Source organism: Coptis chinensis, chromosome 3 (assembly GCF_015680905.1).
Source record: "Coptis chinensis isolate HL-2020 chromosome 3, ASM1568090v1, whole genome shotgun sequence".
Lineage (NCBI taxonomy): Eukaryota > Viridiplantae > Streptophyta > Magnoliopsida > Ranunculales > Ranunculaceae > Coptis > Coptis chinensis.
The window spans coordinates 86,672,596-86,689,762 of NC_141458.1; the positions used below are offsets into that span (position 1 = coordinate 86,672,596).

Below are 17,167 nucleotides of genomic sequence, written 5' to 3' on the forward strand. Positions count from 1 at the left end.
TCCAAAAGTTTGTTAAAGAAAAAATTGATGTGGCTTATGGTTGTTTGAACGAAATTGGTTGGCTCACCCCACTATAATCATAATTGTTTTCTATATTTCTCTTGTAGAGTTTCTTGTAGTCTAATGTCTCGTAAAAGGAATAATCATATTTGTGCTCTTTGGTTTGTTGAACTGCTCCTCTGTTTCATTTGCTTCTCTAGGAGCAAGTGCTGTTTTGGGATTCTTAAGCCGACTTGCGATGCGCCCTTTGATTACGTTAAAAGTCAAATACAAAAAGATGCAGCCAAATGCGACTTGGAAAGTACTCTTCTGGTGCTCTTTGACTGTGGTCCTTAAAACTTGGAAAGCAGGAGGAGCCTTAAAAATTTTACACTGAATTTCCTGTTTATTGTGTTAAGATTGCTCATTATGTCAAGGTAAGCTCTTCCTCATAGTATTTAAAGGCCATATAGGATTCTTTTGTTGCCAAAAGGATTTCTTTATGATATTCTCCTTTCTCAAAATTCATTCGACTTAACATCGTCCCTATATTGCCGATAAGTGCTTTTTATTTTTTCTCTTCACATATGTTAAATTTGTTTTTCATTTATAGCTGTGGAAATTAAGATTACAGGACTTCATATTCAATTGTGGTGGACTATTAGTAGCATTTGTTTTTGTGCGTACTGGGATTCTAACTGCATGTCCTCCATCTTTAGCAGGTAATATCTTTATTTCTTTTATTCTAACCCTTTTTCCTTGAGCTCGGTCTAACATCATGATGTTACTCAGGGTACAGAAGCTGAAAGGGCAATTCGAAATCTCTATGTGATTATCGCATCGCGCCGACCCGAGAGCAAAATGATTCCTTTGTTCGCTCTTATTTCAAGTGAGTTGCCAATCACCGTGATCAAACCTGTTTTTACATGACAAAATTCTGTTTTTGAGGAACTTGGATATGTTGGTTTGGTAAGGTATGGCATGGAGATTGGCAGGCCAACATTTGTTCCAAATTAGACTTATCGATTCTGGTATTAGTGCAGTAAAAACATGGGAAAAAACAAACGGTGCTCCCCAATAGTTCATGCAAATGCTCTAATGATTTCAATGCTTTTTTTTTTTGTAATTTCCTTCAAACACCCCCCTCATAACATCTCATGGTTTTAAGCTCTTGAAACATAACCGACGCTTGAATACCTCCACCAAAGCAACAATGTCTAACATTTTTAAAATGGTGTCTAATTGCTTTCAACGATATCCGTATTCTCTTTACAGTTCTTGCCCCATCAATATTAAGATTTAGACACCCATCACCGGTGCTTACCTTTCGTTTATTGAGCTTTACCATTAGTTGGTTTGATAGAACACCTAGTTGATGAAAAAATTGTCGGTTTTCGACATCGGTTTGTTATCTAGAGCTTGTGTAAAAGCGAAAACTTTGTCAAATCCTAGTTAGCCGAGAGTTATTATTTCGATATATAGCCCTAGGTGCAGATTTTTGTTTTACTTTTAGATAAGTTCAGTTGGTTACAAATTGACTTTTCTACCACTTTAGTTAGAGTATGTATTCAAGTATGTTATATTGCTTATAGATTTTCATTCATATGCTACCTTATTTGAGTTTGGATTGTGGCTTACTGTTAGTTTCTATAAATGCAGAATCGGCATCGAAATTTGGCTCGGGAATGTTTCTTCTTGTTCAAGATGTTCTCTTGTTGGATTTAAGTTCCACGGATGGAACGACGCATGGGTTAAAAAAAAAGATGAGCAATTCTAGTTAGTGGAGTTTCTTTATCCTCTTGATATGTCGTAAACCATAAAACGTTTTAATTCTGCTTCATTCTTAAGTTATTATGCTTTAATATTTGCATAGTGAAATGGACATATTCCAAGTTTTACTTCTATTTCATGTTTGCAACGTGATTTAAGTATTTATTCTAAATATTACATAAACGTTGATCTAAATACAGTGCGTCGCGTTGTTCGTCGTTTAAGCTAGTGTGTTACATTGCAACCATTTGCTTCTGGGGATGCTCTTCCATTTTTTCGCTCCATCCGACATGATTGTGGACTCAACATCTTCTTTATCTCAATGGCTCTGATTTTTGTGTTTGTTTTTGCATTAGTTGCTTTGCATCCAATTGTAAGTTGCTATCTTTCAATTATTATCTCATTCCAGTTATTATATACATGTAAGATAACTGACGTTTGAAACATAACTGACGTTTGAATACCTCCACCAAAGCAACAATGTCTAACATTTTTAAAATGGTGTCTAATTGCTGAACGATATCCGTATTCTCTTGCAGTTCTTGCCCCATCAGTATTAAGATTTAGACACCCATCAGCTGGTGCTTACCTTTCGCTTTATTGACCTTCTTTCCTTTTCACCTAATTGGCCTTCTTTCCTTTTCACCTAAAGTCCTAAACCAACTAATTAAAATAGCATCTTTGTATATTAAAACTTTGATATTTTACCGATTGGCAGCAAGCAATGCAACTCTAGAAGGTAGTAATTAAGTTCAGGCAAATATTGTTTGAGCATTGTTTGGGTTATTTTTTTGGATTATTTGATATTGAATATTTATATCATGTTTATATCATAATTTTCCAAGGTTTATGTGTGATAGATAACACATCTTTATTGTCAAAGATGTATGCTACTTCTCATAATGGGATCTGAGTCTGAACTGCATTATCTTCATTCTATATAATGATCTTGACTTTGACATTATTATCAAAAAAGTGATGAATGTATTAAAATATCTTGATGATTAAGATAAAATCCTAATAAAAGAAAAACAATTATTCAACTATCGAGAATTATTTATTCCTCTCCAAAAGATTCTTCATTTGCTTGATACTCTGCTGTCTTCATCACTTTACTCTTCATTTTTTTAGCTTTCTTTGATGGTCGAATTTCTTCAGTAATTTCTTTGGAAATCTACTGCTTTATTTTAACATAACAATATATTAGTTATTTATTTTCTCAAAAATAGTAAACAAAATATTCGGAAGAGGAATTGTAATAAAATTTGAACATACCTTTGCATTTTCTGTCATTGATCCAATATCTTTATTATCTTCAGATATCATATTTGTTATGGTAAATGATGGAAACTTTTCATGCATACTATATTTATTGAGTTTGACTTGAAATATCCAATGACTACCAGTATTTTTTTCAAGTTCTTTTTGAATGTCATCGAAATCTTGACCCTGCAAATTATATAATAAACAGTTAATAATAATTTAATATTGAATTAAAATTAAACGTGTTTATGCTTTACTTGCCTTTTTCTCTAAATCAAGAACTTTTGCAATTGGTACTTTCACAATATCTTCTGCTTTGTTACCAAAAGCTACGAAAGCAGTCATTTCAGTTTCATCCTCAACCCGTAGTTTTAAAAAGTATCTGTAAATTAAAACATTTAGAATATTTGTACTCAATATTCTTTTTATTAGACATTTGTTGGAAGACTTACCTTTTTTTTTTGTCTTAAATATTTGGCTCCACAATCTGTGCATGTATGTTCTGAACCACTATCAACGTGTTTTACAAGACATTTAACGTAAGTTTCGTAGTACCAGTTGGTCCCTAACAACTTAACAAATTTTCCTCTGCATGTGAAGACCTTTCCCTCAGTAAAAGTCATAGATTACAAAACTAACTATATAAATCATATGATATTGAAAATATATAAAAAATAATGTAATAGTAAATGGCTAACCTGATTTGTTGGTTCCATCCCATATCTTATGAGTTCTTCTATTGTTATCCTGTCCTTACTCATTTTTTCCTCTAATGAAATTGGTTCTTCGTTGTCTGTTTCTTCTATTCCAATTTTTTTTATCGGGGTCTTCAAATCTTCACAATTGAAAAAGAGAATCATTATAGAAAATATGAATAATTGAAAATTTTGTAAATAAAACTGATCATAAATTACCTTTTTCTCATTTCATGAACATATTTTAAATCCAAATTTATGTAAAGCTTTATTGCTGATGAGACACACACTTGGAATTGCACTATTAAATAGGAAACAGTTTAGTATGATAAGAATTATTTTGGAAACTAATACAAAGATGATGTTAAAGCTTAAACTTACTTCCAATCTTTTTCAGAAATAGTGATGTCAGAATGACAATAACATTTTCTTCCTTATTGCTTATATTAGCAATTGTATCAGACATTTCTCCCCATAAATCCACGGTCTTCTCATAACCCCTGTAAATTATCCCAAATTGTCAAATACAATTTAATAATAGAAGAAAAAATTGCGTACTTCTGAATTAATGTTTACCTTTCGTCTACCAAAGTAATTTCTCTGAAACCTTGTGGTTTTTTATTACCAATTTTTTTCAAAATTGTTATTATATTTGTATTACAAATATTGTTAGATCATTCGAATATGCATTATTAAAATATACAAAAGATAATAAGTTTATAAAATACCTTTCAAGTCACATGCTGAGGCATCTTCTGTTGCAAGGAATTTTTCGAATCCAACAAAAGTGAACTTGTAATTTTCAATACTCTTGTCATCTTCATTGGTAGGAGTTACTATAGTTGCTTTTGTAAACAAAATTTTGTAGTTAAATCGTACAGGACGGTAACTCTTGTCTTCTTTGTCCACTTCAAATTTCTCAAAAGTATAAATTTTTCCCTCTTCTAGTTTTTCTCTAAATTTGTCTTTTAGGCTGTCCTGTACCTTGGCATGGATTTGATCTCCCTATGATTACAAAATTAAATTATTAAGTTAAAAAAAGTGATTATTAATTAAATGTATATTTCTGACCTTTTCATCAATGAGAAGCATGTCTATTCCAAAAGTTTGTTTTCTATTCAACGGATTAAAAGGGAACCACAATATGCTGACATGTGCTTTCACTATACACTTGTCTGTTTTTTGGTTGAGCTCGGCAAGTCCTGTGTATTTATTTTCCATAGTGTAATTCCTGCAAAACAATATTATAACATTGTGAATTAGTTCCTTAACAAAAAACTATCAATATATATTGATTGAGAAATTATTGCGTAATAAATCACAAATAGACACTTCGGCACCGCCATCTTGAAGTTTGATGACTGGCATAAGATTCACGTCAAGTTCAAAAAGGTATTATTATCGTTTAGCGCTTGTGCTAAGGAGTTAAAAAGCTTGACCATAGGGAAAGGAGTGAAACTGGATTGAGATGCAGGGGCGCATCACCAGAAGAGATTGAGCTAATTATAGTTGAATCATCATCGATTAAGAGGTATGGGGAAGGCGCGGAGTAGGAGTTTACCAAATAATGGTAATCGAACTTAGTGTGCCTTGCTTGCCACAACCTTATGATAAAACTCACCGCTTCCAGAACTGCAACTTGGATTGATGTGACTCCTTTTACGCTTGATGTACCTTCAAAGACTGCATCTGATGTGCCACCCAATTACCGCGATCGGTTCTAACACGGGGTATTAAGGGAGGGAAAGATACTCTGCCATATCGAAATATCGAAAATGCCACCCGACTCTTCGAAAGTATTGCTCCTCCGGATGCCGATCCTTCGGTCCCCCTATCATATAATAGGGGTAAGTGTTTGGAGAAATACCGTAAGGGAACATCAAGTTCTGCCGCGGCTTTGCTCCCTTTGAGACCTTGACTCAACTTCGATCCTTCTCTAAATAACCCCTTCTCCAAAATCATCTCTCTAATGCTCGTGTAGATGTCTTTGGCAAAGATCAAAACTTGCTCAACTCCGTTAACAAATGTGACTTTGATTTCTAGTGGATGGTCATCGGTTCTTCTTTGCACTTGAAGTTGACAGGCTAGGTTGGATTCCTTGGCTTTTCTAGCATTGCATTGGGCTAAAAATTCCAAATACTTATAAGAAATTTAAATAAAAACTCACTTACAGGAGTGATGTGCATTATTTACTAACTGGTTTAAGATGAACAAATTTATTACGATTAGAGAGCTAGGTTATTGGTTAGAGTAACTGATAAAATAAACAAACATTAAAAAATCAAGTGCACTCTCAAGTCGAAACACAACAGATCCCAGAAGGGCTAACCCCATGACAAATGATTCCACATAAAACCAAGGAATTTCAAGAACTTGTTCTCCTGCAGGTACTTGAGATAGTATGGGGATACTTGAGCACACACATACATAATGTGAGATGACTAAAAGAAAATGAAATAAAAAAGATATGTGGTCAAGACTACCTTATCCTCGAGCTTGTTATGACAAAATATAAACAGACGGGCTTCAGCATTTTCTGACGAAAGACCTTGACGTGATGATCTTAGCTGTTGAAAAACTTCTTAATCAATATACTTCACAATCAAGTACCTATTCAAGTATATATTATAGTTTCATTAGTATCAGGAAGGTCATTGAGATCATAGTTCAACACCACACGGTCTGTCTGTTTCATTTCAATTGATGTCACAATCGAGCTAGTAGGGATGGGAGTCTCGGACACTGTTGTCTGACTCGGATCAACTACCTGTGTTGTCATCGCCCAAGTAGTAGTGGTGTAACTTTCGAACACCGTTGGTGAAGCCGAATGACTTGCCACACACTTTGCACTGGTGACTCACCTCTCCCTTTGAGTCGCCCACTTGTGTCACTTCTGTTGATGGTTCATTAGCTCTTGCAGAAATTTTAGTATGAGTTATCTCTGAGCAATCCTTGCTTCATAGCTAATAATATTGTTCCTTAGTATTATTTAATGAACAGTCAAATAAAGTAACTTTTCATGTTGCAGTGCAGCTAAGCAACAACACATTGATAGTTTAGTAAAGAAGCGTAAAAGTACCACTACTCAAAAGAAAAAGGGGCTCTTCCAAAAAGGTTATTGACATTGACCCTGATGAGGATGATGAGAGTTCTGGTGGTTTAATTACTCATTCCCAATCCTGCATCCTGCGTACAATTTAATATTAGCAATTCCACTTCTTTTTTATGTAAATTGTAATCGATGACTTTACTCATGCAGGCCTGTTCAGATCTTGAAGAATTATGTACATCTTTGTAGGTCAATGATGAGGAAGTTGAAGCCACCCTGCCTGCTGTGGCATATGCACTTGCAAAAATTCATATGCATCTTGTATACAGCAGTTAAGACCACCATGAGTTAGGGGTTTTCAGTTACTTGCAGTAGGCCACACTTTTCTGGAATGGCTGTTTTCATTGTAGATAGTGACATGACCTTATCGGGAGAGAGCATGATACGCTGCCACTGATTTTTGGTTTACTGATTTCATTTACATTCCATCTTCTTTCTTTTTTCTGGTACCTATTAGATTCTGTTACACAACAAGGGGAGGGTTCTGCTATTCAAAAGAGGATGTTTTCGAATTTGGCACAGGTAACATCCATTTTCCATCTTTACTTATATCTTCTATGTGGTCCATGTATCTTAGAAATTAGTTTTACCATTTCCTTAAATTGTTAAGCAAGGGGCATTGGCTTCCAACTTGAAATAACAAATCGCTACAATACTACAACAACTAGACTCTTCTAGTTTTGTCTCACCTTACACTATCGTAGATCGAGAGAGAGAGAGAGAGAGACCTTGGCAGATACATATTCTCTTATATGTTATACATAAGTGTAATAAAGGTTCCCACATTAATCTGTTTTTCTAAAATATTCCAAGTAGACACTGAGAAAGACCTCTGTTTTTGGCCCTTTCGGAGATGGGGACTGTGTTTTGCTGTCTTTTCACCCTTTAATAAAATAAAATAGTGAAAGATCTTATTAGGATCACATCAAAATGTCTAAGTGAGAATGTAATTTTGGGAATTACAATATAATTGACTGGAAAAATTAACTCTTCGAACTACTGATATTCTCTGAACAAATAGTTAGAACTAACTTCAACTCTCCAAAAGCCATGTAGTTGACATCCTTGCAACCCTTTCTCTATAGCTTCAAGCTCCTGAAAAAGAACATAATTCCTTCCAGAACCACCACAAAAAGCTAAGACAACTTCACCTAGATGGTCGCTTGCAGCACCACCATATCCAACCCCAAAGAGACTGTTTTAGATTAAAGTAAACACTCTTTTTTAAATTGTATCCTAGACCTACGAAGAGACAATCAATCTAATTCCAAGGAGATCTGCTGCCATGCCATTGTATTATGCAAGAAATTAATATATATTTATTTAACTTGTTTTTATTTTAATCTTGTATGTGATTCATCTTGAATGTAAAATAGCTATATTAGGACATACCTTGAGTTGATATCTTCATATTGAATTGAAAACTTCTTTATACACGATGTTCTTTTTTGTGCACCGCCGGGTTCATTTCCATCCTTTTTATTAGGAATTTCAATCCCTTTCTTGAGGTGGTTCATGAGACAAAGAACATATAACTGGCCATGTGTGAAAATTGGTCTTGGTAAATAAACACCAACCTTATCAAAAGTCTGACCTTGACTTTTGTTTATAGTCATAGTGAAACAAACTTTGACAGGAAACTGTTTCCTCCTCAAGAAGGCGAAAGGCCATTTTGTGTCAATTGGAGACATAATCATTCGGGAATAAAACCTGGTTCTCCTATCTTTGTTCCAAAGAATAATTGTTGCTTCTATGACTTTTGGAGCAATATTTGTCATTGTGAGTCTAGTACCATTACACGATCCTTCACTTTGATTCATGTTTAGCATCAAGATAATAGGGACTCTACGCTTTAAGCTTCAGTTGTGGTTTGGTACTCGGAAAATTCCAAGTTTGTTTAAAAATTCATTGGATCTGAGAAGATCTTGTTCTCACACTTTCCTGGGATTGGACATAGAGAGTCTGCACTTAAGTAGCTTTTAAATCTCCAAGAATTTTTGAAACAACTGCAGAATTTATTTCGCTACCGTGTCATTCTTGGTTGCTAGAATACTCCTCTCTTTCAAGTACTTAACCGTATACTTATTCACCAAATCTGATAAATGGTGCCGATGATATCTTCAATTGAGTTGTCACTTTCGAAATGAGTAAGTCATCGTATTTTGATCCAAGTCGGCTCTATTTCTTTGTTCATCGCTTTGCGGGTAGGTTCCCATCTCCTAAATCTAGAACCCATTTGCTAAACTCATCTACAGAACTAACAAAGTCATAGTCCATCACATCACTCTTGAGTCTCATGTTTTCACTCAAGTGAAAAACTTGGCGTTTTTCCAAAGTTTTGATTTGTTAATCGAAGCTTTAACAACATCCATTCTTTTACCTCTTGGTATGGTCGCAAAATTTGTCTCCAAATCTCCACCCATGAGAAATGTCTTTCCACCAAAATCTCTAGTATCCGGTTTCAATAAGTTTTTCAGAGTACGGTCAACGGCCCAAAGTGTGCCCTATGAGTCATTGGAGCTTAGTCCTACACAATAAGGTCACTTTTGAAATAAGCTTGTGTAGTTTTGAACCATGAGAAATGTCACAACTTGTGGTCTCATCTGTAGGTATCATAATTTTAAACCTTGAATGTGCCAGATATGTTTAATCCACAAAAAAGAAGTGATGCTATTCCCGAAGAAGCAACTGCAAGAACAATTTTACTTTCAGAACGGAGTTTTGAAATGATAGTCTTGTAGAGATATGTTTTTCCCAGTTCCCCCACTTCCATAGACAAAAAAAACACCTCCAGTTAAGGCCTCAACTGCATCGAGTTACCGCGGTTGTAAACATTTTTTTGTTCATTGTTGAGACCGTTATAGAGGTTAATATGTTCGTTGTGCAACTCTAAGTAGTTGTAATCCAATTCTTCAGCAATCAATTTGTTACCATAGGATGCTTGTGAAGAAATATTGAATTTAGGAAAACCTTCAATATCTGTAAGTGTTTTCCCCTACGAACCATGATATTCTCAATTTATAAAGAGTATCATTCTTTATCCGGTCATCACTTAGCCGAGACTTTGGTTGTGGTTGGTTTTTCGTAGAATTTAAACAAAATATCTTCACCAAGGCTTTTCGATGATTTTCAAAAAGTATTTCGGAGATGTAACCTCACACACAGACAAGATTAAAGTGACAAAAGTTCTCTTAAAGAAGCTGGATTTGCCCACTCGCTTGCTTGCTTCATAGCATCATTCCATTCACGTAGCCCTCTAGCAAACCGTATGCACGTAATCCAAAAATGAAGGATTACATAATATAAAATGAAAAACTTGATATTAACAAATAAATTAACAGGACTTAAAGTAGACTCTTCAGGAATGCCACATCTCATGCAATGGAAGATTATGGACTAATGTCCTCATTGCAATCAATGTTTTGTGAGTATAAAATATTTTGAAATCGGATTGTTGTACTTCTCCTATGATAAAAATTGAAGTGCACTTGATTGAGAATATTTCCTGCCTTACTTTCGTTCAACCACACATGAATGAATAAATGGTGTATTCTTGGAAAACCTATATTATCTATAGGAATGTATTGAATCAAACAGGTCCTATGTGTTAATCCGGATAGTGTTATTGATATAAATTTTTTATTAAGTAATGATCATTTAGGTGTACCCTTTTATTTTATGGGCAAGAAGAACAGTACCTTATTTGATGGTTTTCTTTGGTTAGAGCATATGTCGCACAACTTGCAAGCCATGGAAAGCTGGTGCTCTGGGGAGCTAAGGTTTGAATAAGAAAATTGGTTTGCATTTATGATTTCCTTTCTATGTACTCACTAAGATTCATAAGTATATTATGTATTTATGTCTACAGATTAACAGCCTCATTGACAAAGGACAGGTATGGAGGTTGGCCACTTCATTCTTTCTTCATGCAAATGTTGGGCACCTCATGGTTTGGTATTGAACTTGCGTACTAAATCTGTGATGTTACTACTGATTTGTTAACTGAACAACTTTTGTTTCTTTCAGGTCAATTGTTATTCTCTGAACTCTGTTGGTCCCACCATGGAGAATATCGGTGGTCCTAGAAGATTTCTTCTTGATGTATTTTCGTCTGCAATTGCAAGTAACAACTCATATACCTAATGTAATATACATTGTTCGCCAATGTCCATACCTTGGACTACGGATGTAGACGGGCCAACTCATGGGATTGGACTTTCATAGGGTAAGGCCATGCCTATTAAAGTAAATGTGCCTGGATCGTTTACATCTGTAGCAACAAGATCAAGTTCATATTCTGATCCAGTAGTTTCAAGAGTACAGGTTGCGCAGCAAGTTATTGGTTTTGCAAAGCACCTGCAGTTGGTGCTTCAAGGGCCATTTTTGGAGTGGTATGTAGTCTTGATTCAGTTTTGTTGCATAATTCATACTTTGTTTTATGAGAATAGGAGATATCATTAAGTACGACATAATATATATTTTGTTGTCAAATGACATATAACTTTAATAATAATGTTAGACTTTTATTGGAATATAATAATGGTCGAGAAGGATACTGCTTAATATGTTACTTATTATATATGTTACTTACTATATCACAAAAAAGCTGTTAGTAGTAGATGGACAATTGAAGTAGTTGAAAGATTACCCCTTGTTTTGCTTTAAAAAGTTGGATGTGGGGTTCCATTAACTGCACGAATATCTTCATAACTCCTAGGTCCTTTAACAATATTAAGCAACATTCTTAAGTAGAACCTTTCACCTGATGTAGGATGTGCGTAGTAAACTCGTCCAACTGATATTCCTCGTTTTCGTAGAGTCCACTTATTATACTTTTTTTTTCCAAACAAATTTAGTTGGGAAATCAACATATGTAAGTGTCCCGCTAATTCATACTCTTCATTTGCCTTGAACCATTCTCAGAAACTTTGTTTTGGGCGCTTTTTCACAACGCACTACTACTTTTGGATCATCTTTCTCGCTGTAGTATACAATATTCTGACCTTCAAGATGGAATGGCAACTGCTCGACACTCGGATTTCTGTACTGTATATCAAAATTTAAAAGCCTCCAAACTCCTTCAGAAGAAGAAAGAAATTGACAGTCTAAGAAGTTTGATATTTCATCAACATCCCTGACAATTTGTTCCTTACTGTTATTGTCAGTCACTACATTCTCAACAATCATTGCAGATGCTCTTTCCTTTCCCTTATTAATATACTTGAATAGGTACTTGATTGACCTTGCTTTGTTGCAGTGTTCAACATTTATGTGGGCTTGGAACTTCACAATCAAGTCCACATTGTGTGGAATGACCCATTTGTTATCAAGAGTTATTCCGTCTTTTTTTGCAGTTCGACCATTGTCTCTCCTCATATAGACTGTGAAGTCATTTTCGTCAATCGTTGTCTCGCTACAGAATGGTTTCGGATAGTGCCTAGAACATTTTTGATTCCCATCATCGGTTTTACCATGCAAGGAGAATCTGGTTTAGGACCGCCACATGGACCGTGAATCATGAATTCCACAACCGCATTATATGCAACTTTGTCACAGGGGGTCGGGCAATTCGCGGATATAACTCTGTTGACTTGCGAAGGGGTGGAAGGCTTTGCTTGAATTTTCCAAAACAAAAAGATATGAGCATGGGGCAATCCTCTCTTTTGGAACTCTATTGTGTAGAGAGTTGCAATTAATTGGAAGTTAGTATCAGATTTTCATACTTTAATAATATAATATTTACTAAAACTTAACAGTAAATATAAAGACTTTGCAACAAATTGTTTACAGATGTTATGTAAAGAAGTTGCAAAATAACAGAAGCAATGGAAATAAACTAAGAAGTAGACCACTTCACCACTCTTTGATTGACTCTTCCTTTTGGTATATCAGTTTCAAAATGATTAATTATTCATTTTAATTTCTTATGTTTTCGATTGATTCTCAAAGATTTTAGAATTTTCTATTCATTCCCTATTGAAGGGGTAGCTTTTCTGTTGCACTTATGAGTTTTGACAATTATTTGAAGTATGTTGAAAGGAAACTAAGAAATAACAGGGGTACATGGCTGGTGTTACGCAACTTCAGTAAAGACCGGGGCTGGAAGACAACAAAGGTAGACCCGTCCTATTCCTTTAGAGATTGCATCGGCACTTGTTTCCTAATCGACCTCTATTCTTAGGTACCCCATGCACGTGGATTAAGAATATAACTCTTGTTGCTTCTATGTATGAGAGGTTAGAGTGAGGTAGAGCTCTAGTTAGTGTAGAATGGTGGTGTAGTCTCTACCCTGACATTATTTCTTGACCTAAAACATTTGTGTCGGAAGTCATGTTGGATTTCAGTTGGATGTTGGTAGTAGTGTGCTAACCCTCCTACTCTTTTTTTGCTATATAAACAAAAGCCAACATCAATCTGAACAGAATGGATCATGGTCACTTGCTGTCTCTGTATATTCTTTTGTACTCTGTAAATTAGAGAATATTCAATCTTGACGAAAGAAGCAGCTCAGTTTTTTTATTCTGAAGATTGATTTTGTATCCAAGAGTTGTTTTTTTATTCTTCTAGTCTTCAATCTATTGACTATTTTATTTGATTTTTATATAGGTACGGTTCCTTAGCTGGGAGTGTGGACTTTGTAAAGATGGTGGTGTCCTTGGGTACTTCATTGTTAATAAACTTTATAGTTATTACACTTAGGCAATGATAGAGCTAAGTTATTATCAGTTAAGGTGTATTAAAAAAATTCAAGTGCTTTGACTGCAGTATTTGTACATCAAATTTGATAAACTATTAATCTTTTCCAGGGAGTGAAGGGAGCAAGGTACAACATGAAGATAGAGCTAGAAGACATGTAAATTGGCATATGTTAAGTTTGTACACTACTTTTGGTATGTCATAATCTATGAAGGCTAGTATGTCGTGGTCAAATCATGATCCTTTTATCGAGTATATTGGATATATACTTTTGATAGAAAACTGTTTAAAATGTTTTTCTAACTGCATCTTTCATCACAGACGGTTTACCAACAGTTCAATTACTTATGTTATTAAAACTATAGTGAAAAAGGATCTCTTGTAAGCACTTATGTTTCTTGTTGTTTGTAGCTTTCCCCCTAAATCCAACAACTAACCCGGATCTTTGAATTGGGTTATGGTCTTTGGAAATATTGATCCCAAAGGTTGTAGGTCCCGCTTAGTCTATGATGCTATTGAAGGCGACTACCTAAAATTTCTATGCAGCATATGGTATACTACGGAGCCGACAAAACTCGTATCATTCATGTATATTTCAAGAGCTCAAAGCTAGGTATGTGCCTGTCTATATTACAACATGTTATCATAGACTGCTTTCTTGTTTGGATCATTTAGGCATATTTTTTTTTTCTATATTCAGCATTTATTTATAGATTAATTATATATTTGAAGGGGGAGATATTTTTTTCTTAGCAATATGATAGTCATAAAGTCTACAAATGAACTAAAAAGTTAAAAATTACGAAAGAATAAGTTATAAAAACAACTAAATTAGTAAATTACTTATCCGCCCAAGCTTTTCCGAACCTTTTACGTTTTTGCAAATCCGTCATAAGTTCATGCAGCTTGATCTCAAAAACTCTAGCGACAATTTCAGGGAAATCGACGTGTGTATATCTAGGAGCAATCTTGTCAATACATTTTTTAACTTCAGGCCATTTAGGATTGCAAGTAAAAGTTATGAATAGATCAGGAGATCCAGCCCATTGACAAATCGCAATAAGCGTCTTGATAGTTTTGCGAAGATATAACGTGGACCTCCGTGAAAGAAGATGGTAGAACTATTAAGCCTTCCAACAAAACCGGTTTTAAATCTCCGTAAAATACTTGCATCAACTAATCCTTGATAAAGCTCAAGACGAATATAGTCTCATTGGTTATTTCTAACCCAATCAACTCTAATCTGTTCTACAACACAGTAAGAATCAACAATAAGTTGTTGTTTCAAGCGTCCACCAAGAACAATTGTTTTTCCTTCTTTTAGTCTCATTTGCAATCTGAAAGCGTAGAACTCCCTCATGCTTATGTTTGTCCTTTTCCCAACTTTGACATTATTTCGATAAGGGATATCAATCCTGTACCCGTCTTCAACATGAGGAAACAAAAGAGGATATTGCATGGCCATGAAACTTGGATGCAATTCATTTATTCTTTTCAAGCCATATCCTTTTTTGTCCACCACAATATCACGGTAATTACTAAATTCACTCTCTTCCTCAACAATAAGTGCAGCAACTTCAGATGATGTCGGCATGTTATAAAGTCTCCCATCCTTTTGTCTTGTACTAATAAGCTTTATACTGAAATCACCTACTTCAGACTCTTTAAATTTGTCCCTTGCCATTCTATAAGTCTCAGTAAGTTTGTTTGTATTGTTCAACATATCTATTAGTCCCTTCACAATATCTGGATCCAACTCTTCTTCATATCCGTTTTTCAAAATTTTCTTACTAAGAGAGTTCATTCTGTTCACAACTTCATTATCAGTATCATATATGTAAAGTTGGGAAAACTTAGGGCGTAAACCTTCAGGTGGAAGCAAGGTGCCAATTTTGTGGTGGTTTTGGCCTTTTATCTTGTAGACGTAAGGACCATGACCATTGTTTATTGATTCTTGAACATCACCTCTTGTTGATGTGAAAGCAAACATGCTGTTATATACTCTGATATTTTTCATAAACTTTTTGGATCTGGAGCCAGAATTGCAGTCCATAAGCTCATTTAAAAAATCAGGTGTATCTTTCAAAAGAGGTAGCTGAACTTTCCCTCCACCGCAACATATAGAAAACTTTGAATTTTTTGGATTTTTCGTTCGGTCATTCCTTTCTTCATACCAAACAATGGCATCACAGTAAGGACACACCGATGTTGGTTCTCCAAAATCCAACGGTTGGAAACAACGCCCTGAATTAAAATGAATATTAAAAACTATAACTAATAATATAAAAAATAAAATAATATGAAAAACTATAACTAATATAATACTAACTTTCATGCAATACTTCACTTGGTTTCTCATGGGAAACTTCAACTTCCATATGGTCATTTGTATCGTTTTCATCTTCTATTTCTGAATCATTCCCACTGATTTGAGAATCGTAGTCATCGTCACTTTCTCCAACACCGTCTAGTTGATATAGGTGATTTTTTCGGGCATAATGGTTGTCATCGCTTGTTTCAGCATCACAATTAACATAACCATGAGTTTCAACTGGTTGGATTTCTTTATTATTCAATATATGTCTTCTTTTATATCGGCTATTTTTGGCTTTTTCATTATTTGATTGCGATTCATCCACTATATAAGAATAAAACATGTTAAGTACAACTCAAAACCAAGTAACAATTGAACAATGAAGAATGTCTTACCAAGTTCATTAGGAAAAAGCTGTGAAGGAAAAAAACCATCAATTTGATGTTTAGTAGATGTAACATCTGTTGACAAAATTAAACAACATTATAATTATAAGGGAAGAAGAAAGGATTATAATTATAATCAAATATTTTTTAAAAGAAAAAACTTGTACTTATGGGATATTCAATAGTAGATTGTTCTATGTCTTGAATAGAGGTATTGTCATTATGATTTGAACCGTGTTGATCTTTTCTGAATTTGATTCGACGGTTCTTGAACCAATTCTTTATATTATCTTCCGAAATTTGACCATGTACTGACAGCTAAGTTGTCAAAAGTTTGATTTCTTCCTTAGTATAATATAAACTCTTTTGATTCAATGCACTTTCAAGTATCTGAAGGTGCATCGTTGTTGGTGACCATCGCTTTCTTGCAAACATAGTTACCTAGGAAGAACTCAGAATCATGTTGGTGTGAAAGAGATAATGTCGTTCATTGTTAATGTGAAGTTGCTAAGAGAACTCGAGATGGTGCTTTCTATATACTCGGGAGATATTGAAAGAAAACTTGTATAAATAACACTTAGAAGTTCAAGAATTGGTCGCATCTTTTTTCTCTTGATTTGAAGATTAATATATAAAGGAATCTCCTGATTTGAGGAGAGCCTCTCGCTGAAATAAGACTTGTAGAAAGAACTAATTAGGACTCTTCAAAATGCCAACGATTAAATCACCCACTTTCCTACCAAAGAAATTGTCTTCCAGCTTTAGTGCATGCTTGCAGATGCAACATGTATTTTTGTAGTATTGATTTAATCGTAACCTTGTTTGGGGCGTGTCTTTTGTAACAGTGATTTATGCTTAAGGTTGTGACTTGTAAGAGGATTAATTGCGAATTTAGTTTTTCTCTTCTTTTGTGTGACAATTAATCAATTTACCTCGATGACTTAATTGTAGCTGA

General features: G+C 34.6%; 1 protein-coding gene and 1 long non-coding RNA gene across 2 annotated transcripts; one reads left to right on the forward strand and one right to left on the reverse strand.

Annotated features, from left to right (window-relative positions):
• Positions 1-6,046: 6,046 nt before the first annotated feature.
• Positions 6,047-14,562, forward strand: LOC147511345 (uncharacterized). The gene is made up of 9 exons (XM_086598436.1): positions 6,047-6,094; positions 7,006-7,087; positions 7,274-7,338; positions 10,685-10,711; positions 10,843-10,939; positions 11,093-11,207; positions 13,423-13,475; positions 13,623-13,706; positions 14,507-14,562. Exons 1-9 carry the CDS (start codon positions 6,047-6,049, stop codon positions 14,560-14,562), a joined length of 627 nt encoding a protein of 208 aa, XP_086454562.1.
• A 1,042-nt stretch (positions 14,563-15,604) lies between these two features.
• On the reverse strand, positions 15,605-16,018 carry LOC147511346 (uncharacterized). The gene is made up of 2 exons (XR_015216977.1): positions 15,842-16,018; positions 15,605-15,756 (listed from the first exon to the last, which is right to left on the reverse strand). It is a non-coding gene; the product is annotated as an uncharacterized LOC147511346 (long non-coding RNA).
• Between the last annotated feature and the right edge of the window lie 1,149 nt (positions 16,019-17,167).